This window comes from Brienomyrus brachyistius, chromosome 17 (assembly GCF_023856365.1).
Source record: "Brienomyrus brachyistius isolate T26 chromosome 17, BBRACH_0.4, whole genome shotgun sequence".
In the NCBI taxonomy this organism is placed as follows: Eukaryota; Metazoa; Chordata; class Actinopteri; order Osteoglossiformes; family Mormyridae; genus Brienomyrus; species Brienomyrus brachyistius.
In genome coordinates, this window is record NC_064549.1 from 8,427,440 (window position 1) to 8,454,859 (window position 27,420).

At 47.5% G+C, this 27,420-nt stretch overlaps 1 protein-coding gene across 2 annotated transcripts in view; it reads left to right on the plus strand.

The window, feature by feature from the left end:
• Window positions 1-27,420, plus strand: part of LOC125712005 (alpha-actinin-4) — a 33,919-nt gene that overhangs the window by 2,303 nt on the left and 4,196 nt on the right. Inside the window, exons 2-17 of one of the 2 annotated variants that reach the window (XM_048981579.1) lie at window positions 15,277-15,391; window positions 15,889-16,008; window positions 16,813-16,899; window positions 17,035-17,122; window positions 17,464-17,542; window positions 17,689-17,770; window positions 20,396-20,481; window positions 22,570-22,662; window positions 22,852-23,082; window positions 24,569-24,716; window positions 24,804-24,954; window positions 25,159-25,267; window positions 25,433-25,573; window positions 25,822-26,004; window positions 26,148-26,282; window positions 27,141-27,320. In XM_048981579.1, the coding sequence (XP_048837536.1) occupies window positions 15,277-15,391; window positions 15,889-16,008; window positions 16,813-16,899; window positions 17,035-17,122; window positions 17,464-17,542; window positions 17,689-17,770; window positions 20,396-20,481; window positions 22,570-22,662; window positions 22,852-23,082; window positions 24,569-24,716; window positions 24,804-24,954; window positions 25,159-25,267; window positions 25,433-25,573; window positions 25,822-26,004; window positions 26,148-26,282; window positions 27,141-27,320 (2,028 nt within the window). Of the gene's footprint in view, window positions 1-15,276; window positions 15,392-15,888; window positions 16,009-16,812; window positions 16,900-17,034; window positions 17,123-17,463; window positions 17,543-17,688; window positions 17,771-18,666; window positions 18,753-20,395; window positions 20,482-22,569; window positions 22,663-22,851; window positions 23,083-24,568; window positions 24,717-24,803; window positions 24,955-25,158; window positions 25,268-25,432; window positions 25,574-25,821; window positions 26,005-26,147; window positions 26,283-27,140; window positions 27,321-27,420 lie in introns of both variants that reach the window. The other variant, XM_048981578.1, reaches the window with a different exon arrangement.

Below are 27,420 nucleotides of genomic sequence, written 5' to 3' on the forward strand. Positions count from 1 at the left end.
GTGTACACTTGTATATTATTGTCCCTGTGTCATGCAGTTAGCTTGTCTTGTGCCTTTGATCTGTTTGAAAAGAGATGTAGTTTGCACAATGGATATTTGAATATTTAAACAAAGTCAAGTTCCTTAGTGTGAGTTGGTCAGAAAAAGTATTTGAACAATTAGGGTTTTTTTTTTTCTAGAAATCAGAAGCATCTGCAACAGTTGGTGTCCGTAGTTCCTTTTATGTTGTAACTAAGTAAGAAGGCAAGTGTATGTAGAGGACAAAAGCGCATAATAATCTGTTTTGATAGCCACTAATGGATTTATTTGGGCATAGACCAGTGTGTGCACTGGTTGTGAAAATGCAAAAATACTTTTCTATAGCCAAACAAAATAATAAAAGCATTGTCTAACTGTCCACGAGTTCCAAAAAGCAAAAGGCACTTGTGTATACATACTGCTATATTTAGGAATAGGCAAGACAAACACGGCCGTCCGCCTGGCATCCTCAGAGACTGACAGTCCCCTCCAGTACAGTGCATGAAATATGACGTTTAATACTCTGCATAATAAGTCAGGCTTTAGGAAGCTTAACTGCTGGGGTAACGGTTTTCTCTGCTTACGTTCGCTGTGTTTGCCCAGCAATGAACGTGCGAGCAAAGGGTCGATGTCTTTTGTACGACTGAGTCAAAGGACTCTCTGTATTGTCTGTAGTAATGGTCTCTGATTTGCTTTGCTCCTTTATGGAGAAGTCAGAACACGGACGCATTACATGATTTCAGATTCGTACTCCAGCTTTCATGACATCATCCCAACGACCTCCAGCTCCTGTAAATAGTTTTGGGTGGATTATCTGATAATATTTCTTCCAAAGTAAAAACTATTTAGTATGGGCAGACTAGAGGAAATTGCAACCTCTGGTCTTCACGTGCCTCTGTTCCTCTATCTTGGTCGGTGGCTGCCCTCCCCATCTTAAGCAGTAGGTTCTGCTTTGATGCAGCGTACGTTTTAAAGTGTCTTCAGTAGCACCTTAAGCATTTGTCATCGTGGAGGTGGAGCTTTGCTGAGCTCTGATCGCAGGCCAGTGTGTTTTAGACGGACTGGGGGAGGGATTTGGAACCCGAGCTTCCACACGGCTTTGACGCACTAAGGCGTTCTGCTTGGGAAGCATTCCATCTGTGGCCTGTAGTGGTTTTGTGGGACAGAGTTTGCGCCTGACTGACTGGTGGGGTTTACAACTCTGCAGATGTGAGCTCTGTGAAGGGGGGGGGGTTGAACGGCTTACGGACACTGAGGGGTATCATCAGACGCCTTCAACTTGACCCTAGTTGGCTGAGCTGCTTTATGTCTATACAGACGCTCCTTACGAACGAGATGCGTTCCGAAAGGCCGTTCGCAACTTGAAATGTTCGTAAGTCGTCATTCAACATCGTTTTAAGGGTGTACGCAAGTGCAAAGAGCTAGGATGCTGGGAGTACGGACACTACGCTGCTGCACGCCGGGAGCAGCGGCCAGACGTCGTACTAGGCGGAATTGGCGTGCAAGGAAAAAAAAACTGTTTCGGACAGGAAACGGGAGCCCAAGGAACACGATTTGGACTTGCAGTCCTCTCCATTTATATGTCTGAAAGTTCATAAGTTGAAAGTTCGAAAGTAGAGAAGCGTCTGTACTTGTTTTTATGTTTTTAGACAGTGGCTGATTGGACAGTAATCGTTTCATTTTATGGTCATTATTTAGCTATGATACATGTGGTTGTTATTCCTATCAGTGGGTCAGGTATGCCGTTCAGTGCTTTTGTGCACAGTCCTTTCATAGAAAGGAATGCGTACTAAGGTCAAGCAGAGGGGGTGGGTAGGAATTTATGAGGAATTACTACTGTTGGGCTGTGAGTTTTGGGGGGGGCTTTAAATGCTGTTCTGAGTACAGATGATTCTTGCTTTCATAAAACTTGGTGAGTCAGCGTCTTGGAACAAGTATGTTTGCAGGCTGGGTGGGGGGGGGGGGGGGGGGGGGGAATGATTGCTGTCCGTGTATCACCAACCCAGACAGGGCACAGATGATATTTCGGGCCCCAGCGAGTGAGAGGTAATTATTTCATCTGCTCCTGCCCGTGGGATGGTCCTCTGTGCTGAAGTCAGATATTGCTGGTGGCTGAGGTCTGACACAACCTGGTTCTGGCTTGATTGTGTCCGTTTCGGGCTTATTTTTCATCTCACCCTGCCCCTTGTGAGCTTTTGTGAGCTGGTTTTCTGAATTTGTCGTCTCCTGTCTATGAAAAGGCTGTTTAGTCTTAGTGACGCAGATGCTCAGTAGGTCGAGGTCTACATGGATTCAGATATTCCGTCTCGAGTGGAGAAGCCAGAGGAGAGAATGCCGCTGTAATAAACGTGTTTGAAGCTTCTGTTTCCAAGCAGCAAGAAGAGAAGATTCTGGCAGCTGGGTGCCCTTATTCAGCTTTTCCCATGTACGCTACGCGCTCCTGCCTTATTTCAGGGCTTTCCAGAGAATTCTGCATAAATATGCCGAGAGAAACGCAGAATTGTCTAATTTATCATTTTGATTGAGTCAATTAAAATGCAGCTTGTCGATTGATCACCTAAGATAAGTTGCAACTTGCATTTATGACTGCTTTATTTTAATACGCATTATACGCCCCTCTACCTGTCATTCGTGGGAACTATGTCACCTCGCAGGAGAATTGCATGTTGCAACTGGTTCCGCTCTCTCTCTAGCGGTTCCAGTTCTACATGTTGTAACTGGTTCCTCCCTTTCTAGCGTTTAACAGTCAAAGCCATGCCTGGTGGGGGCGGCAACCCTGCTCTGGGCTCCACTGTTGAGGGTCACTGTGGATCTCCGTCCACAGTGGCCCTGTGCAGAGGGTTTATAAGCCAGTAGGTCCGGGCTGGTGGTACTTGGTTCCCCTTCATGGTGGTGGTTCTGTCACGCATGCTTACAGGCTCCTGCCGCATATGTTGCAATGACCTGTTACATGATGGGCTTTTCCACACGGGCTATAGCTGCTCTCATCTAAGTCTGGAGGTGCGGCTGGGTCTGCAATGAGGGGTTTCCAGCATTTGGTCATTGGTGTGGTGATGAAATGATGGCAATGGTCTGTGTGGAAGGCGGAGGAACTAGGGAGAGCTACGGTCCAGCTTGGTGGTGTCTGGTTAACGGGCTGGTGGTTTGGGCTTCCAAAGATCACACAATAAAGTTGCAGTTGGGGGGGGGGGCTCACTTTTTGGCCCAGCTGTGTGGGTGTGGCAGTTGCCGCTGGGCCCAGGGGCTTAATGGTGGGTTCGGGTGGGGAAATGGGGTCTCTGTCTCTGCTCTTTGGATGACAAGTTCAAGCCTGTTATCACAGTTTTATGGCTTCATGGTTAATAGGATGGTACTGACTGATTAAAGAGGAGAGATGTACCACTGACCCCCCCCCCGCCCACCCCCAATCTGTTACACAACCATAATTGCAAAGTTGCCCCTGTCCCATTTCTTGCTCTTGCTCCCTCTCCCAAAGGGAACCTATTTCTAAATGCATTTCCTTCACAAGAAGTTGTGCTATGATCCCTATCAAGACTTGTTTACCAGCCTCGGTGGCTGAAGAAAAAGAGTGACAAAATAACGGAAAATGTCCCCTTGGATGGAGCTGCTTGGAACCAAAACAAAACACGCTTGACTGTGTTTCTGGAGTTGAGTAACATGCGCGGTGACTTCAGCGCGTGAAAAAAAACTCTCCTGCTACTACTCTGGAAACACACACCACATGATACTGTGGATTTAAAAAAAATTTGCAGTATTCTAATACGCCGAGCTGTGTGGTGTATTACTTGGTACGTAGTTACCATGTAGCTTATTCGTGTCGACATGTTCTATGTCAAAGGGGGTGGGGCTGGAAGGAAAACCGCCAAACTCCCTTGTGAACAGGCCAGACCTGTATTGCCACGGCACCTTTTGTCCCTCCTGGTCCATTCTCTAAGATCTCATGGGCTCCATAGCAGTAGACGTACACAAAACATGCTACTACCCCCGAGGATGCTTGACCACCAAATTTGTGGGCTTTTCTCTCTCTCTCTCTCTTTTTTTTCCCCCCTTTTGATGATCATTTTTGACATATGGTTGGTTGGTTGCATTAACACTTGGAGTCCAATGCTGCAGATCTCTGTAGCGATATTTGGTTTCTTGTCTAAGTGATGGCAAAGAGGTATGTGACATTTATCTCACAGAGCGAGAGCATGGGGAAGCTCTGATCTATTATAGTCAAGTGAACAGAACGTAATTGTTAGTGGCCTTCCACGTGGTTGGTTGTAATCTCCAAAGATAGCCATTGTTCCATCATTGACATGCTTGACATTGTACTAGGGATACTTTGATTTATTATATTTATTAAACAAAGAGAAGGTGTCACACACATTGACATGTATAAATTTGCTCCCTCGGGATGTTACCCCATGGTATGGAAGAACTTCTCATTATTCTATCAAATATTAATAGCTTTCCAGTATAGTAAAGTTGCCCGAAAGTAACACTGCTTGAAGGCTGGAACTCGTACCACTGAACAATGACAACAAAGGGTGCTAACATGCACGTTTGTCCACATTTGTCCTTTAGTGCAGCACGTTTCTGCTGGAAGCGACCAGCCTCTAGCTCCTCTTCATGGCCTGGCCTGCGGCGCTCAAAACATTTGTTTAAGTTGCATTATTTAGTCGATTTGACAGATTTGACAGTCTGACAGATGCATTTGAATTAAAAAAAAAGTGTTGCAACTTGGAACTCTTGCAAGCTCTCCTCAGTTGGCTGCTTTGTTAAAATATCAGTGTGCGCTTGCATTGAGCGACCTGTGCCCCAAGTCTCTTTTTTCACCCTTTCATACCATGCACTCATCTTTGCTGCTGTGTCCTCAACTGTGTGCTACTGGAGGAATCTGTTGAATCGTCTGTTGAATCTGTTGAATGGTTCTGCTACTGGGATTCTGCGCATCTGGCACTGCCTGGTACCTGCCAGTTCAAACTAGTTCGCTTTGGAGTCTCAGCGTCCTACTGCACATCAACCCTGTGGAACTAATGAGAGGGACGTAGTTTGAGAAATTGAAGATGCACGACTGTTCCTCTTTACCCCTGAAGAGGAAGGAAGACTCTGTGGTTTTTGTGGTTCCTGCGCCTGTTTTATGATAAGTTGTTAGCAGACCATTCCAGAAGAGGTACATAGGGAGTATCGTCAATATAACATAATGTAATACGGCTATAAATTGTGAGAAATAATCCTTGAAATGCTTCATGCTATCAGTGACCAGCTGGTGGTCTGTGACACTGCAGAATGCAATGAGTCACCTTAAACATGACATTTCTCCTGCAGCCTTGCTATACGAGATCTAAGGCTATTTAATGTGTCATTAAGATATAACATGTTTCCGTTCCTTTGCTTATTATTTTTGTTTGCAAGCGTAGCAGTCAGAACTTTTCCTAAATCCCTGAGCAGTCGGATGTCACTTTCGTCACTGCATTTTCGAAGCTAGATCACCTGCAGACACTCATCGTCAGTGAGTTACGGTGCCATTTGATGGCGTTCTGGGAATGGACCAGTGATGCGAGTGTTTTGGATGTGTACAAGCATTGGCAGAAGTATTTTATTATTTTTTTTTACTCCTTGGGGGTGGGTTGGGGGGTAGGGTGTAGGGATGTAATACCTGCAGGATGATGGTATAAGACACGGACGGCGAGTGGTTAATCTAATGCTGCACTGCTTGTTTGGGGAACAGGTTAGTTCAGATGTTCAGAGATGCTGCGATGGTGTAGTCCATGTCATGGTAAACTACCAACGTGGTGTACGCTATCATCTCCTGCGTCTGGTTATGGGAGCCCATGAGCTGTCCGCTTACTTGAAGCCTTGTGGCTCCCACACCCTCATCATCCTGTCGCTGTACTGAGTTTAGCCTCAACTATACTGAACATTCACATTCTGTTGTCCAAATAACCCAACCCAAGAGCTTCTGGGACTAATGATGCTTCCCTCTTGCTCATAAAAGTTCCTTGTGTGGTTTCATGGACGAAGTAAAGAGCCCATATCACTATGAATATGGCCGCAGCAAACACCTGAGATACTTACTTACTTACTTACTTACTTACTATACCGTTTTCCAGGTTCCTGCGTGACTGCAAATATGAAACATCTTTCATATTCTGTACAAACGAAAATAAACCATGTGAAGATGTGATGATGGTTTCTGAGGACAATGTTCTTTATCTTGGGTGTGTGAGATGTGCAACCCAGCATCACGTATAACCTAGTTTTATACACGTAATAAAGTAGCATTTATGTGAACATTGAATCACAAAGGTCTTGCTCAGGAATGTCTGGGGTGGGGTGGGGGGGGGGGGGGGGGGTGGGTGCGTATCCTAACCGGAAATGCGAAGGATCAAATAAGTCTGCAGGACGTCTGTGACTTTACGGTCCGTCTTCAAAGCCCACACCTAACACCCTCCAACAAAGCCTCAGTTTCAAGTGCCCGCTGTAAAGCAAAGCCTGTACTGTGGGCTGTGTTGTCGAGCTTCCTAAGTCAGTAAGTAAATCGGTTCGCTTCCAGGTGGTGTTCGTCAACTTTCCTCTCTCCTTTTTGGCAGCTGGTTTCTGGCTACTGGCTCGAGTTGCCGCGCGCTGGCAGGCACTTGAACTTTGGACTCTGCAGGGCAGGGCGATTTTTGCCGTCGCTTTCTTTGACAGCTGCGGTGGATTTTTCTTTTTTTTTTTTTTTTTTTTTTTTAAGGACTTTAGATACACAGAAATCACTCCACTGGCTCACTTCCTGCCTGGAAGCGCCCCCTCCAAGCAGTTTGGAAGTACACATTCCTTCCCTTTGAATAAACAAACATAATTGTACTGTAAATTAATGCTTTTATAATTAAATTAGATAGTAGATAGTAGAGTCCGTTTTTTTTTTTACCTCTCTGCCTGCCAGTCTGAGAAATGGGTGTGTCTTTGAGCAGGTGCTCAGAAGCCACTTTAGTGGGTGGTGTGCACCTTGTAGGCCCTTTCGTCATCGCCATAGTGACAGCCGCCAGCCGAGCGCGTTTCCTTATAAGGTAAAGTGTGCGCGAGACTGCGAGGGACAGGAAGAGGCCGTTAGTATGACAATGCTGACTACTGGGCCGGCCGGCCTTTCTTGTTTAGTCACATTGTACTCTGCTCTCCCTTTTCTTCAGTCCTCAATCCTTCTTTTCCATTTTTCTCTTCATGGTCTCCACACTTTTGGGGGGAAAAAAAGCTCTATTTATGATACTATCTAGTACTATTATGATATTTGATATATATGACATGGGCAGTAAATTGATACGCGTGGACATTTAAATTAGCTTAAGTCGGACGGTTACCAAATTGCTGGTGTGAATTCTGTGATGCGCTCGTCTCGGCAAATCGCTGGTGCCGCCGTAATTCCTTATACGTTAAACTTTGAGAATGTTGAGGAACATGCGGCAAATTGAGACACTCGGGCCGTGATCTGCTAGGAATGTGAAAAATGACGGCCGGTGATACAAAGGTCATGCTCCTTTTTGGTTTTGTAGTGACGAGGGATGCTCACATCTTCCGATGACTGACCCACCCCCCCCCCAGTTTTTGCTTGTCATGAATTCTAAGAAGGTTTTTGCAAGCGCATAGTATTGGTTTCAATGCTGTTGGGAACCAGTCAGCCTCGAACTTGATCTGAAAGTATTTAATGTGCAGGTATGGATATCTCAGCCCATTGGTGCCCATTCAAATGCATTCTCCCGTAACTTAAATGCAACAGAGCTAGGTGGCTGGAAGATCCTCCTCCTAGAACTAGAGTCAATGGTCACAGAGGATGAGCTTAAGGCTGGGGATTTAGATTTGCTCTTGATTTCTCCAGTGTCTGGCCCTTTGAAGTTGAGCAAGGAAAGAAGATACGAAGCGGTGGTTGAACTTTTTGGGCTGGGTACTGTCTGTGTGTGGAGCTTCATATGATGGGTGAGCAGATGTGGTAGAATTATGGTAGTGGCCCAGTGCTCCCATTCAACCTCTATAGACTTATGTACCGGTGTACCAGCACATACTCAGATAAGAGGACTCAGTAATTATATCTCACCTAATGATTTTAAATCCTGGTGTGAGAGGCTATTCGTATTGTATCGACCTGGGTCAGTTTTGGGTAGCTGTTTGTTTACATACAGTGCCAGAAGTGGTATTATATGTGAAATAGGAGCACAGTGAATGTTCAGTCCAAGTCAATACTTGAAAATTCAGCCTTGCCTTACCATTCTGGGTTGCCTGTTTGTGTCATCACACAATTATTCTTTCATTATTGTTTTTGTTGAGATTGTATTGCATAAATTCTGCGACCAGTTTCACTAAAGAATTTATTTTATTTTTTACCTTTTTAAATCAGTGCCTCTTGTGTTTTTACTTTTTAAATCTGTTTGCTCGATAGACCAATAGCAGTTACTGGCCAATTCTGTGTATGAGCCTGTTTACTGATTCCCAACATTAGGAAGAGGTGAGTGTGTAATTATTAGTGTGGTTTGTGTTTTTTTTTTTTTTTTAGATGTTTGAGGTTGTACATGGACAGTTAGGGTTGCGGTTTGCTTTAGGGGAAGTTGAGTAGTCTCGAATACCTTATTCTCGTCCTCTGTACGCAAACTGTTCGCATAGTGCATCGCTAGTTATAAGGAGCATGTTAAGTGCTGTAGGTATTGTTCATATTCTCAGGAATGCTCATGAGGAAAACCACCAGGACCAGATATTAAATACGCACGTTTGAAATTAGCTGCTGCTGGACCGTGAACGCTGACGTCGGCTTCCTGTGTCCTGCCTCTGTTTGCCCGGGCGTTACATAGTGTGCCTTGATGTCATCAAGGCGCGCCACTAAGGGTAGAGCAGTCATTTAATGTGTTGCCATAGATAACTGGAGACCTGCCCTTCTCTGATGTCACGCTTTAAGGATATCTTAGAATGGGAGTGATTTAGCTCTGCTTTTGCTATAGTGAATATGTCTGTTTTTCTTGGAAGGACTTTTCATTCTTCTGCCTATTCCAGGCGTTAACCTGAATGCTTCTGATAGGTCTTATCCATGGAACTTCAGCTACTCTTGCTGGTAGACGTCTGACCAGCAGTCCGCCCTCCTCCGTTTTATCGGCATGGAGTTCGGCCTCCTTATGTCCTTTGTTTTCTAAATAGTAGGGGAACCTCGAGACTATTTGAAGAAAGTGCAGCTTTGAATAGTCTGACTTTTGCATTCCACCCATTTACGCGTGTTGAAATTTCTCTATCGTATTTTCTGGCGAAAATCAGCAGGTCTGTATCTGCATTTTGCATGAACACGAAAGTTGGGAACGTAGATGATGAACGGCGGTTGAGCAGGAAAAGTCAAGTCCACCCCCACAAGTACTTTGCCAAATGGCTGGGAAATGCTTATTTAGCCTAATCTGTCTTCCTGGTGGCTGGTGGTTGGTTTACATTCAGCATTTTTTGAAAGCCTTTGGGGGGGGGGGGGGCGGGGGGGTTGGGGGGGGTTGCCGAATACCACGAGGAAGCATTTCCTGGGGGTGCGGGGAGTTGACGGCATCTTAGGTCTGCTCTCTTCCTGTGCCGTTGAACAGCGGTGGGGATAATCCACCAAGCGCCCAGCGGATGATTTGTTTACTGGATTGGTGTCTTGATACTGCAAATTCCAAAGCTGACGCATGCTTCAGCTCTAGAACCACCACCGGCAGCACAGGGGCCGTTTGGCTGCAACTATCGTACGCAGCTCTCGCAGCTTGTGAGATCTCTGCAGATGAGGTTGCTGTTATATTCGCACGTCTGAGAGCGTATTGCTTATGACTTGTGGTTTTACAAGCTACCCATGTATGACACCTACGTTCATATATAAAATCCTGCAGCTGACCCGGCATTTCATGCAACCCGCGTTGCCCAGAATGCGACGAGATATTTTTAGAGAGGCATGTGAATGTAATTTCACGACCCAGAAGGGGTAAAACGACTTAATTATCGATGTAGTTAGAAATGGCAAGGTGTAGTTACGGCATCGCTCTTCTTGCACGTTCATTCTTACACTCTGTATTTGTTGACCGTGAGGTGGAAGTAAAAAAACTTGCGCATTGACGGCCCGCCTTTTCCCCCCATCCTTGACAAATGCTTCCTACTTTACCATAGAAGGAAGGCCCGAATTGGCTAGTTCAGCTTCAACTCTTTTTCTTCCTGTCTAGCAAGAGGAAGTTCATAAGTTTTGCTGATTGATGCTCAGAGGCTTTTTGTGGTCAGGAGGGAAAACAGGATGGGAAGCGATGAGGTTGCGATAGTTGTTGTGTCTTAATCGGGGCATTAATATAGTTGTGAATGCATTCCTTCTTAAATTCCTGTTTTCTGTAATGGGGAAATACTTCTAGTGAGCCTAATTTACATTCCGGTTCCCCTTTTTGCACCTGCGGGGCTGCCCCCCCCCGGCTTCCTCAGCATCTGGCGCTTGGCCACACCTCAGAATGAGCTCACGGCCTGTCTGGGTGTGGTGGGGCGGGTGGGGGTCCGCATTCTCAGGATGCCTCCCATACCGAGATGTGCCGCTCTTCATTCTTCTCATAGGTTTCTCTCCACCTCCCATTTCCTCGTCGCCATTCCAGAAGAACATCCTCCGAAGGTGTGGACTCAGGGCGCCAGGACTGTCAGCGGGGGAATATGACAAAAGCGTTCCGTTTGTAGAGGCGTTGATTAATAAGCCGAATACTGGAACGTATTGATAATGCGAGTGCATTCATACTCGCGGACGCCATTGGCATGTGTGCGATCTGCAGGTTTCTCGAGCTGCAGAGACGCGGCCCCCGGCTCGTAATCGGATGTGAAGTGGCACACTGTCGGTGCGGGATCCCTCTGTCCATGTCTGTGCCTGTAACCCGACGCCCCACGTGACCCGCGAGGGGTTAACTTCGCGGTGCTCGTGTTTGGTAACCTGGTCCTGGCTGCCGGCCCCAATGCTCACAAAGGCAGGAAGCGGCATAAATAAATGAGATGAATGGGGCCTCTGGGGGCCACAGGCAGGTCCGAGGCGGGTCCTTCACCGCGTGTAACTTTTAATTTTCCTTTTCAGCACTGGAAATAAGAGTGAGCTGTAGCAATGGTCCTTTTCATAAGTGGATCAGGTCTGTGAACATCTGGCGGGAAGGTGGTTTTGTTTTTTCGTGCAGTGAAGTTTTACAGACTTCTCCTGCATCGCTGCACGCTGCCCTAAGGCCTGCTTCGGAACGTTAACCATTAACTCTTAGCTAAAGGTTAACTTTTTGTTGCGCGATCGGTCCGGTTTTGTCTCGGCACCCCCCCCCATTCCCCCCCCCCCCCATTCCCCCCCCCCCCCCCCCCGTCCCTTGAACGCTCGAAAATCCAGTTCCCTGGAATGGAGTACCTGTAAAGTGGGGGGACAGTGTCTCTGTTGTGTCAGTGAAAGCAACTTAGCAAATCAATAATCCCCCCCCCCAGTGTGAGCTGTTGTCTTTTTTTTTTTTGACGTGTCTTTTCATCTTGCAAGAATGTCATGATAAAATGAAGCAGAATGCAAGAACCTGTCAATATTACCAGGGCGTGAAAGCATTACTTTCAGCCATTTTCTAGCCTTGGGTCATGGGCCCGTCATCATCATCACTTTTCTTTCCAAACTAAAGGACGGACAGAAAGTCACTGTCATTTGAGCAGTTATTCTGTAGGCGTGAACTCTGTAGAAATGGCGATTCCCCTTCCAAGCCATTAATAATATACACGGCTACACCGTGAGACGCTATTTTCGACTAGTTTAGAGCTGTTTTTCCACCCAACTGCCACTTTTAGGTGCTGCTTACAGTGCTGAAAAGCACAAACACTTCATTCTTCTACTGTTCTGCTGCCGATCTCGCATGATTTGCACCTTCGTAGCTACTGTGTGCAGACGTGGGAATGTCCTGTGATGTCCGGTAGCCTCTGTGGGACGGAGCCCAAATCTCACTTCTGTCATGTCCGGTCTCTGTCTGTGTCTCTTCATATGTATAGATTATAAGGTGCTTTTTCATGGGGCTGTACACTGTGGATTTGTTCTACACTGTGAAAAGTTTTAGAAGCTTCACCGAAAGTTGGCAAGGTGTTTGATTTCCCCACCAAAGACCAGGGAGAGACTCCCGACGGCCGACATCAAGAATAAGCATCCTTGTGGTTTAATGGTGCTATTACTTGGGTGAGGGGTGGAGGTGAAGAATGGGGTTTAGCTGCCCTGCTGGATCAGTAACATGCATGTCTTCCTGTGGGCTTTAGCTTATCCCCCAAGTAGACGCAATCACCCACGCCAGTGAGCGCTCACTCAACTGTGTTTCACTGCCGCCAGTGGAGAGTCCAGGTTAGCTTTCAGCTAATTTAAAACCTAGTCAGAGAAGGACGGGGAAACTAATTTCTCTAGCTTTTAGCATTGGGGTCAACCTGAAATGCCCCCACCCCCCTCCATACTAGTGATCAACAGATAAAATCATTTGGCTGATTTATTATGGTCTGGCAAGTTTGTCAGCATTGGTGGATTACTCACCATTAAGGCACCGATAACATCGCTTTGACCATGAGAAAGCCTTACTGGAGAGAATGCTAAGTGTTAGAGGTTTGGTGACTCTGTGTGTTTGTCTGTCCGTCTAGTCATATATGGTAAAGACCAGAGGAAATTCGTTTAGCCCACGCGTGGTATTTGCAGTGGCGGAACATAGGCAATGTGAGAGACTGATAAACCAGGCGAGTTGCGAGAAATTGATGTAGAAACGGAGATCAAAAGAGTAATAAAACCAGAGAGCATCCACACCCTGACTATCCAGAGGGGAGGGTGGGAATAGAGGGAGAACTAGATGTACAATGTACAGTCAATGCAGTGTTCGTGATCAACTGGGAATCAAAAATTACGTTACGCCAAAAGTTTGGGACCAAAAGTAACGCATCGTTGAAGATCACTGGTATCTGATATAAATTCTAACAGCCAGTATTGCCTGTTATGGGAATTTCGTAGCTTCTTAAAACCTGTGTTGCATTGGGGACAAATATTTATATCAGCTTGGCCTGTAACACAGATTCAAACGAGGCGTAAGTTGGGCACTTACTCAGCACACACCACCCCCCGCCCAATAAAAGCTTGCCCCTGTTCTTCATATAGGCCAATCAGGGCTGGAGACGACTGTTCATCTGCATGTGGTCTGTAATTGGTGCGGGGGGGGGGGGGCTTTGAGGGTTTCCCTACACTTAGGCCGCTGAAGCGCAGTTCTCTGTGCGTGTGACTGTCGTCACGTCGCCTGATTTCGGTTCCCTCTTGGGAACGTCATGGTGTGGAAACGTTGTGAGCGGCGGCGCAGGTGAGGTCTCCCGCGAGGGAGTATGGGGAGTGCCCGGTGTTAGCAAGGGCTGGGGCGCAATTCCACTTCACAGCCATCCGCGGAATGTCGTGCAGTTGTGCAACATCTGGCTTTGTGTGTCCGTATATCAGTTCCCTGTGAGAATACCTTTGCACCCACGCCCGTGTGCCTGCCTCCCTGTGTAGGAAGAGGGTGCCGAGGTGACGCGTTTCCCTGTAGCATTCGCTGCCAAAGGAGCGGCTCCTGTCACATGTCAATACGGAGTGATCTCGCAGTTCCTGTAAAGGCTCTTCACATCTCCTGATGTAACCAGTTCCCCTCCCTAGCTCCACCCCCTGTGCGGAGCACCCCCGCCCCCTCCAAGCCCATCCCCGAGGGTTTCGTTTACGTCAGATTACATCAGCAGGGAGCCGCAAGCTCATGTTCATATGCGTTTGTCCACGGGGAGGGAGGTGAACGATGTGGACAAATCCTCACACCCTGTGCGTCTCTCGCACTCTCTTCCGGTGCCCTCATTTCCTCGTGGGCTTGTGAGATCACCAGTAACGTCGATCCTTCTGAATGACAAGCTCACTGCCCAGTCACCTCCACTACTCTTTGCTGTTTACGTAACACTTTATCGTTGTAGAACAACGGAGTTGCGACACACATGCGGCGTCCAGCACGACAAACGTGGAGGGAAAAGAGAAATATCTGTACCGAAAATCGTATTTGGGCACTCTGAAGGTTACCCAGGAAACGATGAAGGTGTGAAATGTTACTCTGGCTTTCGTTTTGTCAAAACAAACCACCCCTCTGTTGTGCCACACCTGAGTCATCATCTAGCCTCAGGTATACAGGTAGTTTTACAGGAGACTGACTCGGACTCATCACATTTTAGCGTGTGACGTGGCTATCAGCGATGGTACATATGTTCCCATGTATCTGTGGGGTTCCTTCTGCACCCAAGGAGGCGTTGGCCATTTGAGCCATGTGAACTGTTAATCATCTCTTGGCCATGGTGCTCCTCAGCGGTCCCGGCATTCTTCTCTGTCGCGGGGCGTCACCCTCGCCTCGCAGGCCCCGCGGGCCTGAAATAATGTGCCATTGTGGCTTTGATACGTTTTCCCGGCCGTGTTGCCTAGTGAGTGGAGAGTGTCCCTCCACCATCAGATTATGTCACAGTCCTGGAATGCTTGGATGGCAGTGATGTCCGACGCGATCTGGTTCTTGGGGATAATTTTCTGAAATTCTCTTTGGGATGTGCAGACAGTGATCTAGGCTGGGATGTGATGGACGGTGAGGAAGTTTCTTGGGAAGTTTGCCTGAATGCATGTTGCCGGCTGAATAAGTATGAGAGAACAGGGGGCATTGTGTTGGCGTAGCCCTTGGTGCCGGTGCCAGCGCCAGAGTGAGGCTCGTGTGTGATGTGGGGGGCAGGGGAGCTGGAGGTGAAAGCTGGTGGGTGCCCCACTTCCCTCGGGTCTTTGGGGTGAAAGCGTTCATTATGCCCCCCTCCTCAATGGAGCCTTTGTGACACATCGGACCCCCGGCCCTGTCCGCAATCAAAATGTTTGCGCCCAAGACTCAGGAGGTAATGTACAATCCTGAGGCTGGGGGGGCGTAAGAGGCAGTGTGTCAGGGGAAGGCGGGGGGGGGGGTAGGTAGGTTGGATGGTGGTGAGGGCTTTAGGAGATGCCGTGTTGAAGAGTATGAGCAGGTCTTGTGGGGAAGATTAGGGAGGAGTTGCAGTGGGAAGCTGGAATATTTCGGCGGTCATCGCTAGAAGCATAGCTGGCTATTTGTCAACAGTAATGGAGCCTTGCTGTCACAATGGGCCCTTTCCATTAGCCGTTTCTGTAGAACATCAGCAGGACATGTGGGTCTTCCCATCTACTTCCAGCCACTAAGGGCTTTATGCCAAAAAACTCACTCACAGTGGTGTGTCTCTCCCCCCCCCCCCCCTTCTTTACAGACATTCACAGCCTGGTGCAACTCGCACCTGAGGAAAGCAGGAACACAGATCGAGAACATCGAGGAGGACTTCAGGGATGGCCTCAAACTCATGCTGCTCCTGGAGGTCATCTCAGGTATTGTCACTACCCCCCCCCCCCCCCCAACCACATGAATCCTGTACCCCGACAGTGTTTTTCTCTGTCGACAGTAGTCATATTTAGTGATATATTGTAATGTCCGTTCATGAATTAAAGTTGTTGAACTAATTCATGGATTTATGGAGGATTTAAAAACTAAAAATAATTTCTGCACATATGGGCAGAAAGGTCTTGCATTTCCTGTCAAAAAAGAGAAGACACTTAAAAGGATTCAGCTGTGTTTACAGAAATAAATACTCCTCTGTTCTTGCAGCATGCATCCGATATTTTAGGCAGATGTCCTGGCTCCCTGAATGATATTGTTTTGATGTTTTATATGTGACCATAGAGAGAAGTAACTCACAGCTGATTTCCCCCCCATTTCCTTTGGTCCAGTAAACCTTGACTAATCTGCCCATCTGCTCGAGTTTAGTTTGAGTGTCATATCAGGCCTTTTGTGAGTCCCAGCCTGTTTGTTTGGGCCGCACCCCCAGGTGAGCGGTTACCCAAGCCAGAGAGAGGCAAGATGAGGGTCCACAAGATCAACAACGTCAACAAGGCCCTGGACTTCATCGCCAGCAAGGGAGTGAAGCTGGTGTCCATCGGCGCGGAGGGTGAGGTTTCACGCCAGGCAGGCCTCCACACGCATGTTTGTATGCGCACTCCTCCAGTTTTCCTTGCCCTTCCTATGAAGTACTGCCCCATGCTTGGCCCATGTGCATAGACACACAAGTCATGCATTGAGGCATAATGTAAATGTTGCCGCTACGTCAATTGCTCGTCATGTGACACAAGGCTCTCGAAAGTCAAACGGGGGGGTGGGCAGCCTGTGTCGGCCAATCAGACAGGCTGACATTTTCAGGGCTATCGTGAGAAATTACCCAACTCCTTCTGCATGAACCACCTCCAATCTCATTCCTCCCTACGCTACACTGGGGAAAGGTTAACTAATGGAAATAACACGGATGTGAGGGAGCAATTGTTAATAATGTTTATTTTCTGGCAGTGGGCTTGTAATTGTAATACCAGGCATCTGGCTTGAACTGTGTCTATAGTGCGGGGGGGGGGTGGGGTGGGGGGGATGAGCTCAGCCCCAGTGAAACGCTTCTGTTCCCACCACCTCTCACGCTTGCTGCTGGATACAGTGCAGTTGCCAGATTTGCTTTGTCAGGCCAGCAGGTCCGGTTTCAGGGTCGGTGACCTTAATGGCGTCGCAGTCCCCGGGTGACGGGATTCTTGAGCACAGCATAGGTCACGGCCTCGGGCGTGAGCCTCTTCACCAGTCAAATGCAGCCTTCGCATCGCCGCACAGTACAGAGGCGCGAGAACCAAGCATTTAAGCGCTAGATGTCTGGTTTGCATCGTGTGCTTTTTCCTCCTGGTCTCCAAGTGTCGGCCTTTTTTTTTTTCCCCTCCAGAAATTGTGGACGGCAATGTCAAGATGACCCTGGGAATGATTTGGACCATCATCCTGCGCTTCGCGATCCAGGACATCTCCGTGGAGGGTGAGTTTCCCAGCATGTCCTGCAAGGAGATGCAGATTTTTCTTTATCCCCCCCCAGAATTACCGTCTTACCATCTAAGCTCGCGAAAAGTTAAAACATAAAAAGTCAACCACTGCCTCTTTCTGCTTTCTCCAGAGACGTCTGCGAAGGAGGGCCTGTTGCTGTGGTGCCAGAGGAAAACTGCACCCTACAAGAACGTCAACGTGCAGAACTTCCACATCAGGTGTGGTCTCGGTGTCGAAGGAAGTGACACACTTCTTGCGGACGGTGCCTGAAGGTCACCGTGACCTTTACGGGTCTCTCTGCATTGTTCATTTTGCTTCATACAACTTTTACCCTATGGATGTATAGTTTGAGAACCTTTACTATGGACCTTAAGGTAGTCTAGGCCATGTGCTTCCTCTTATGGTATCTGCTTCTTCAATAAAGTAGCTCTTTTTCAAAGTTAGCAGTAAACCGTGTCAACAGAGCTGATTCTGCTCATTTTTGTAAATCGGCTCTGTTTGTCTGGTTGTTTTTCCTTGTGTGTGATCTCTGATATCTCCTTCCCACCCTGTTTGACAGCTGGAAGGATGGCCTGGCCTTTAATGCCTTGATCCACAGACACCGACCTGACCTGATAGACTATGAGAAGCTGAGGAAGGTTGGTACATGTGAATGTGCATGGCTGTTTTTTTTTCGTGCTGCGCATATTGTCAAAAATATCAAGTCTGTCCTTTGAACAACAAGTGAGTCTTGCCTGCTGAGTCGTTGGTCAGAGCAGAGCGTGTGTCTGATCCTCCTCCTCAGGACGATCCAGTGACGAATCTAAACAACGCTTTTGAAGTGGCTGAGAAGTACCTGGACATCCCCAAGATGCTGGACGCAGAAGGTAAAGGTCCTCCTAGCCACACATCCCCTTCTGCGTCGTCGTATGTTTTAAGAGCCGTCGTGTCTCGGATCTTTCATGATCACGGGGTGTCTGACGCAGCAATGCAAGCCAGCGATCCAGCTTCTGTATTTAAATGATGTTGTTGTTGTTGTTGTTGTCGTACATGTGGATTCCAGATTCTTCATGATCACCCTTGTATATTTTGCACCAACCGTCGCACATTTCTGCTTGTGTGTGCCTGCTTGTGTGATTTGTGTAAATGTCTCTGGTTCAGTGATTCCCAACCCGGTCCTCGGGGACCCTCGGACAGTTCATATTTTTGCTACCGGGAGCTGGGAGGGAGCAAAAATGTGAACCGTCTGTGGGTCCCCTAGGACCCTGTTGGAAAACACTGCTCTGGCTTCTCTTCATGGTCCAGTATCTCTGCATCTCTCTGTACTCCAGTGCAGGGTGGAGTGGAGCGTTCATCGCCTAGGAACACCGTATCTCCATCTTAATCCTGTTTTCATTTACACGCCGCACACAGTTTATGAAGTAATCCAATCAGAATAGCACAACTTTGAGATGGTTATATCTTGAACACAATGTAAAATTGCTCTCAATCTTAACATATTAATGTTAATGCTTTTCTTAGATTTTGTAGAAATAGACACTTGTTAGATTTAATTTGCTTGTCTGTGGCAAATGAATAATCATATAACTTGATAAGCAGAATGTGCACATGACGAGTCCTCCAAGATGACTTAATTCTTTAGTTTTATTTCCCGCACATGTAAATTCACAACACAAGCCCATCTCTTCTATTTTCTATATCTGTGTCTGAATGCAGCTATCCGTCTCCCGTCGAGAGGGCGTGCGCGTGTGTGCGTATATGTGTAACTGTGGTTTTCCTGCAGACATTGTCAACACTGCCCGCCCAGATGAGAAAGCCATAATGACCTATGTGTCCAGTTTCTACCATGCCTTCTCTGGAGCTCAGAAGGTACCCCCCCCCCCCCCAACCCCCATCAACCCCTCCCCTCCCCCACATCTACACCCCTGCGCTCCCCTCCAGCATGGCTTCTTCCGCCAAGCATTGGGACAGGCTGGCTGGATTATCACGGGCCCCCCTCTCCTCCCAGGACCCCCCAGACAACCCAAGCACTGCACTGAAGTCCATCTCCTCTGCTTAAAATGAGCCTCTCACTCTTAGCTCAGATGAAGTTAACCAGCTGGTGGCGTCAGCCGTATCTGCTGAGGCGCTAAACCCATCTCTCTAGTGTCAGATGGTGCTTTTAGTTGTGGCCTTTGAATATGATACACTTTTTCCCAGCAGTAACAAAGAATGTGTAGAGAATTAAGAATTAATGCCTTTGTACTGGTATTAGTTTAAGTACAGGCAGGCCCGAGGTCACGAACAAGATCCATTCCCCAAGTCGGTCTTTAAGTCGAATCTGTAGCTAAGCCGGAAAATAATATCATGCATAATAACGCTAATAATAATACAGTAATTATACAGTAGTAATCAAAGTAACTAAACACGGGACTCTACGTCTAAGCCTGCGCAGTATTTTCACGTTACAAAGTAGCAGGTGCGGTCGTTATTACAAACCACTGCGGTTCACCCGATTTTCTTAATATAATCGGCTTTATGGCGGTGTTTGTATCCCAGGCATAGCCTGTATTTAAGTGTTAAAATATTAAGCAAGAAGGAGACTAGTTGGCAATAGGTGTAAACTCCACTTTCCTTGAAGGTCTGATTTGAGGAATCGGGAGCAGACTTGCGCAGTGAATCTTCTAGAAGCAGTTGTGTTTCTGTGTGGAGTGGCGAGGGTCTTGACTGATGTCTGATGACGCAGATGATCAAAACGGGTCAGACTTGATTAGAACACGAGTGCAGAGTTTCATTCATTAGGATATTTGCGAGCTCAAGACGCCGGGGAGCTGGCTGCTCCGTGCACCGTTTCTACCGGTAACGGTAGCCTAGATACAGGAACTCAGGCTGGCGTCCTTTGCAGTGTTACCGATGAAAAGTGCACCGCAGGGCTTAGACTGCTGGGAACAATTTGCCGAATAGCAGGAGGAAAAAAAACCTCGAAATGTAAGATTCTTGCGTGCATCACTGTAGTGTCTGTACAGGGCCACATGTTGAACGTATTCTATTACAGGCCTGAAAAAGATCCACTGCAGTGCTGGCCCAGTGTGTGGGCTTCCTGTATTTGAAAATAAATATGCCATCTGTCTTTAAGCTACTATGCGAAAAGCAGATCCTTAAATGTGGCCACCAGCTATACATCCCCAGTCTTTCAGGGACTGGGAGTGCCCAGGAGAGTGGTATGGGTGTCCTATGGGAAGGGAGGGGACCGTGACCTGGTTCACAGAGTATTCTTTGCTCCTTCTCTGCCTGAAGGGGGCGCTCTCTAACTGACAATCACCATCCTGCAGCGGATTTCCTTCCCTTACTGCAAATGGCTAGGCGACGGCATCTCTCTCTTCCCATATCCCCCCTCCACCCCCATGCGGCGTGGCAGGGGAGGGGGGTCCTCTCTGCTGGGGGCAGCTTGGCTTCACTGCTTTCTCTCTCTCTTTTTTTATCTCTCTCTCTCCCACGCACACTTGCTTCCCCTCCCCCCCCGGCCACCGCAGACATCGTGGGTACGCTGCGACCTGATGAGAAGGCCATCATGACATATGTCTCCTGCTTTTATCACGCCTTCTCAGGCGCTCAGAAGGTGAGGACTTGCTTGTGGCCTTCACCTCTGAACCTGCGGCTGGTTTGCGCCCGGCGCCGAGGCCGGCCCTAGTCTTAATGGAAAAGCACGCCAGCTTTCCGCTTTGACTACCTACTCTATCCGCACCTCGTCTCGCTCGCTGCTTCGTTTCGTCTCCGGCTTGTCATTGAGCTGTCACGAAGCATTTCTTCACTGTCTCTTTTTTGTTTTTATTACAGTGGGTAGTTTGTACCGTAGTGTGAGCCCAGATGATGCTGGACGATGTGGTATAAAATCGGTTCGTTCGCCAGAGAAGCATGCAGATTTAAGGCACGGTTGTGTGGAGCGTTCGCTTGCATTGCCACGACTAACCGTTTGGAAAGGTTTTGCATTTTGTTGTAGCCGGCTTCGATGCAGTTACTCTTGAAACTCATCCATAAAGAGCAATGTGTGCACATCTTGTCGTGCGTTCACGTGTTGGGTAGCGCTGTGGCATGTTCACTGCCCCGTGTCACGTGTTCTGCTCGTCTGGCCCTTAATGTTATGATGTGTTGCATGTGTTTCACATGTGTTTGCACCATTAAATAATATTCACCTAGACGTCGAGACAGGTGAGATCCCAGCGCTGGTCTCAGTGCTGCTGTTTGTGAAGTTTTGCGTTCCATTAATTAACAATTTGGAGTATGACACTTTCTGCCTGGTCATCATGACCTCATCCACATTAGTCTGTCTTTATTTTATTGGAATGAGTTAAATTTTTATGCAAAGTTTTGCATATGGGATTGGGGTTTAACAAGTGTGCAATTATTAATCCAGAACAAAGAAATTTGAACCTCAGATGGTGTTCTTAGATTAACAACAATCACCCTAATATACCAAATTTGAAGCAGAACAACAGCCAAATGTGAGTTTTTTTTTTTTCCACTTGACACCACTGCTGGTAGGTTTCAAACGTTTTTTTTTTCTAGCTGTGACTGACTACAGCACATTAAGTGGCTTTGACACGACTTCTTCATTGGCAGCTCTTCATAGCTGGCCTGATCTGGCCTGGTCTAGCTTCTCCTGCGCTGCTCTGCTCTGGTTCAGTTATTTAAAGGCTGTTTTATACCTACTGCAGACAAGTCACAGCTTTGCAGCTGTTCTGACACAGTTTTCGCCTCGAAGGTCCGGCGACAAGACTGCCTCTGCGGCACGTCCCAATCGAAAGCTGAAATGCCGTGTTGTCCTTTCTGTGACGTAATGGCGTCTTGCTACTTTCGCTGGTCAGGGGAAGTCCGAAAGGAGATCGCACCAAGGATTGTGTTTTAAATACCTTTCCTCGACCATCCGAACCACTTAAGAACAGCTTTTCTGTTGAGCGCCACCTACCTTTTGTCAGAGTACACAGCGGCCTGATGTGGACGGCCTGCTTTTGTGGCGAGCCCACGTCCGCAGTGCATGTAGACCAGCCCTGACCCTTATTTCACTGATGCTACTTCATAGGAATTTCCCCACTGATTTAAATAGAATCTGTAATCGGCTTCTGCCATTCAGTGAGCAGTGAATTGCATCTGTAAACAACCTTGTATGCAGTACAGTGATGCTGTGTGTCTTCATAAGGGGTTTATGTCTGTGCTCTCTATTCTACTGTGTACAGCAAATGGGCCTGAATGATTAGTATAATTCCAGGTATGCGTTAGGGTCTACATGGTCCCCTGAAGGGGAGGTTAATACTGGCTTTGTCTGTGTAGGGAGGCGGTGTAAGTCTGTCTGGTGCACGACCCATGTAACTTGTGCTTGGTCATGTGTAGTTGGTTCAGTGTTACTTTCTGTCGTCTTTAACCATGAATGGGGCTTGTGGGAATTGTAGGATTTTCCACGTGACCTAATTGCACGGGAAAGCAGTTGAATTTGAATTCAGAAATAAGTCTTGCATGCTGAGCCTAACTTTTCAACGGGAGTATTTCAGGTCAGGATAGATTGACGTACTCGAGCAAGCATAGTGAACGTTCACTTAAACTTTGACTTGTGCAAACTATTCCAGAGTGCCTTGAACTTTTAAGTGTGTGCACACTCTTAAATAGCTAGAGAATAGCTCTACTGTGTGCTTAAAACCTCTCTCTGTGACAGGCCGAGACAGCAGCCAATCGAATCTGCAAGGTGCTGGCAGTCAACCAAGAGAATGAGCATCTCATGGAGGATTACGAGAAGCTGGCCAGTGACGTAAGTAGTCACCAGCTTTTGGATGAAATGTTCGTTTTTCGTTTGTTCTGTCCTTTGTTGTGAAGTATGACTGACTGCTTTAAAATGTTTGGCCTGTTTGGAGCGTTTTTCTCTCCATCAGTTGTTCTTGATTGGTCGTTTTGGGTGTTTTTCTCATCTGTACATCGTCCTTTTCCTCCCTCCCACCAGCTCCTGGAGTGGATCCGTCGCACAGTCCCCTGGTTGGAGAACCGCACCCCAGAGAAGACCATGCATGAGATGCAGCAGAAGCTGGAGGACTTCCGTGACTACCGGCGTGTTCACAAGCCACCTAAGGTGCAGGAGAAGTGTCAGCTGGAGATCAACTTCAACACCCTGCAGACCAAGCTGAGGCTGAACAACCGACCCGCCTTCATGCCCTCTGAGGGCCGCATGGTCTCGGTGAGCGACACCTTCTCGTCTTCTGTGTCATTTTCTCCATCACACTGCTGTGCCCCTCTTTTGGACAGAAGGCCGAAATGTGTTCAGTCACAGTTCGATATCAACCTTGGCTTTTGGCTCGGTTCAATTTCAGTATAGCAGGAAAAACTGAATTTGTTTTGAGATTGTTACTAAAACTGTAAACACAAATACAGTTGAGAACAACTGTAAACCAAAGGCGATGTGTCTGATATCAGCGTGTATGAATAACAAAACCTAAGGGACGCTTATTTGCACATTGTAAAAATAAATATGTAAAATAAAGAGTTTTAAATGATTGCATGATAATCGTAATGAACTAAATCCTGTGTACTTTACTACCGAATTTGTTTGCATACCTCTAGCAATAAACTGCTATAGTTGTAGTTTTTTTTTAATGTTTTTAGCCCGGTCTGAATCTTGTGACAAAAGCACCTTAAATGTCACGGGGAGACTAACTTGCACAGGCAATTTCTGCCTTGTCCCGATCATACATGCACTTGGATGTCATCTCAAATGAGTAGGACGCATTTACAACAATGTATACGAGTTTCGCTTAATAAAGTCGATAGACAGTTTTGGGGCACTTTTCCACTGCACTACATTTGGTACGTCACTTTCGGAACTTTTCCATTGATTTCCGACCAAGTACCAGTACCTAAAGTACCAAACCAACTGGGGTACTTTTTTGGTACTTCAGTACTTTGGGGTTGGCCTCGCAAATGTCTTCATTGTCGAGCGGTTATGCAAATAACCTTCCCCTGAAATACAATGCGGCGCAAACGCGCCCTTGGTCTTGTCTTATCTGCTCTCTCCCTGGCGCTGATGTACTTTACTGGGTAACCGAAATGTTCTCAAGCTGCTGATTATAACTGACTGACTAGCCAGCATTTGCCGTAAGCAACTCACAGCCACAATGATCGTTGTTTTCCTGGTTGAACTGCTTGTGAGTTTAGGTTCTGTCTGTGTAAAATGTGTTCGTTTCGTTGTACCCGCAGAACTGAACACAAATGAATAGGTGCACCATTACAACCCAAATGCACATGTATCTGAATAGTCAAGAAAACCGAATCAGACTTGATTATAAGATCTACTTCTTGATTTATGTAGTATGAATTTTGAGGCTTCGCAGTTAATGCTTATCTCCAGTTTTGGTGTCAGTGCAGCCTTATCCGTAATCTGTTAAGCCAGTCACATGTCACGGCTGAAGTTGGTCACATGTGAGAAGGCCTAAGCAGGAGCGTTACTACGAGAAGGATATAAGAGGGGCCACAATTCATAGAGGGGCCGGCTTTATCCTTAGCCAATGCGATGCTTTGAATTGGTGAATGATGGGAGGGGCCACCCCAAGGCCCAATCAGCTTTCAGCTTGGGCCTGTGGCGCCGCCCCTGTACACGCAGCCTGTGCCTGAGTGGCCAGCTGAGGCAGCTGGCTGTTTGAATTGCTGACTGCCCCTTTTTTTTGCAGGACATCAATAGCGCATGGCAGCACCTGGAAGGGGCCGAGAAAGGCTACGAGGAGTGGCTCCTGAATGAGATCCGTCGCCTGGAGAGACTGGACCACCTGGCCGAAAAGTTCCGGCAGAAAGCCACCATCCACGAGGGCTGGACCGCAGGTGCCCCTGGCATCGTTCTCCCCTTTCTTTGCTCTCGGTCGGAGCCTGTTACCTCCCTCTGACTCCTGCTGGCCCCTTTCCCTGCAGGAAAGGAGTCCATGCTAACACAGAAGGACTATGAGACCGCCTCCCTGTCGGAGGTCAAGGCCCTGCTGAAGAAGCACGAGGCTTTCGAAAGCGACCTGGCTGCCCACCAGGACCGTGTGGAGCAGATCGCTGCCATCGCCCAGGAGCTTAAGTAAGGGATGCGTACGAGGGCATGTGGTGGAGCACGGGGGCGGGGAGGGTGACCAAGAAGGGGAGGCGCTGTTTGAGAAATGAGGGCCTATTTTTTAGGCTGAGACAGTGGCATATGTGTAGAACAGTGTTTTCCCATAAGTTAATTAATTGAGCTGGTGGTGGCACTGTGCCTCTTACTGTCCCTCTCCCACTCTTTCTGAAGTGAACTGGATTACTATGATTCCCCGAATGTGAACGCTCGCTGCCAGAAGATCTGTGAGCAGTGGGACTCCCTGGGGTCTCTGACTCAGAGCCGCAGGGAGTCGCTGGAGGTGAGCCCCTGTCCGCAGTGCCCTCCTTTTCTCTCTCTCTCTGCCTCATTCTCTGCTCTGAATACCGTTACAGGCCTGAACTTTCTACTTTTCCGTTCTGGTCGGTTTTAAGATGCCACTGTCACGATGTCAGATCTCAACACCCCCCTTACGGTCACTTTGCAGAGGACCGAGAAGCAGTTGGAGTCCATTGACGAGCTGTACCTGGAGTACGCCAAGAGGGCGGCGCCATTCAACAACTGGATGGAGGGCGCCATGGAGGACCTGCAAGACATGTTCATTGTGCACAACATTGAGGAGATCCAGGTAAGAGGGGGTTTCCGTGGAAACGAAACTGGAGAGCAAAAAAAAAAAAAAACCGGGGGCTACCCTCTTTATAATGTTCTGTTCCAAGTCTTAGCACTGCGTTAAATGTGATCAGTGTTTAAGCTGTATTAACTACATCTGTAGCAATACATTGTATGGATCAGCAATATAAGCACAGAGATCCATGTCGATATTGACCCACGCCCTTTAAATCTTTAAGTAAGCCTTCCGCCTTTTCTCTTCTCTAGGGTCTCATCACAGCCCATGAGCAGTTTAAGTCCACCCTCCCAGAAGCAAACAAGGAACGAGAAGCCATCCAGGCCATCCAGAAGGAGGTGCAGAACATCGCGCAATATAATGGCATCAAGCTCAGCGGAAGCAACCCTTACACCAGCATTACTCCGGAGAGCATTGACAGCAAGTGGGATAAGGTACAGGGCGGTTGAAAAAGCTGGGTGGGGCTCTGTGCTTTTTCGAGAAGCTTCTTCCCAGATGTGATCCCGTTGGTTAATACCAAAAGTAGCCTCCCATGCCATTTTACCAAGACTCCCTATGGCCCCGGTTCCCTCCCCAGGTCCGACAGCTGGTACCTCAGCGTGACAAGGCACTGCAGGAGGAGCTGGAGCGACAGAAGTCGAACGACCACCTCCGCCGCCAGTTCGCCAACCAGGCCAACATTGTGGGGCCTTGGATACAAAACAAGATGGAGGTCTGCGATTTGTGCCCGCATTTGCATATCTCACTTTGAAACACGGGTATCTGGGGACAGTGTACTGGGACCAGCACCACCGGACGCAAGTCAGTTCGTCGTAATAGTTATAGGGGAGAAGCAGGACACTAAGTACGGTGCTGTAATATACGCACAGTACTCTACTGCAAATAATGTAAATATAACATCACAACGCTTTTATAAAAAGGGCTTAAATTTCACGGAAAATAAAGCACGAGGTGCACGATCAATAAATGCACATGTTGGCAAACAATAGGCGTGAGAAGCTGTGGCGTAATAGTTTATTGTACGGTAAGTTTATGCAAGGAAATTGTGCAGTACTGTTGCTGTACCTGTATCACGCCTGCTTATTGTAACTGTCCATCACGGATATATTACTGCATGACCACTCTATTACAAGTTAGATATGGGCAGCGGATCATTATAGGGCTGGCAGTGCTACTTGTTCCCCTGCACCTGTTACACTAAGTAAAACGCCTGCTAGCATTGTAATGCATCTGCTTTTAGGTGTCTTTCCATTAGTGTACTTACTATTATTTCCATAAATGCTATCGGACGTTGCTCGATAGAGCACAAGTTGATGGATACCTGTGTATTACGCTGTTAGATGGATGAACTTGGCCAAGTTTATTATCTTTTCTCGGAGTCCCAGTGTATTTTTGACAATGGTTCCCAGAGTCTACATTTTCCAATTCAGCCCAGATCTTGATTGTGGGTTAGTTTTTTTTAAGATATATATGTGAGATGTTTTGAGACCGTTGACAGGTTTTAAGATGTTTTGGAATGCGATTTTTGTTTACAGAGCTGCTGTGTAACCGTGCTGGTGTTTGTCTGCAGGAGATCGGCCGGATATCTATTGAGATGAACGGTACTCTGGAGGACCAACTGACTCATCTGAGGCAATATGAACAGAGTATTATTGAGTACAAGCCCAACATCGATCAGCTGGAGAGTAACCACGAGCTGATCCAGGAGGCTCTCATCTTTGACAACAAATACACCACCTACACCATGGAGGTATTGTACTGGCTGCCACTGGCCTGTCGTCAGAGTTGATTCTTGCAATTTTTTAAAGACCATTTGGCATGCAGTCGCATGATGCCATTGCCTGCTCGTG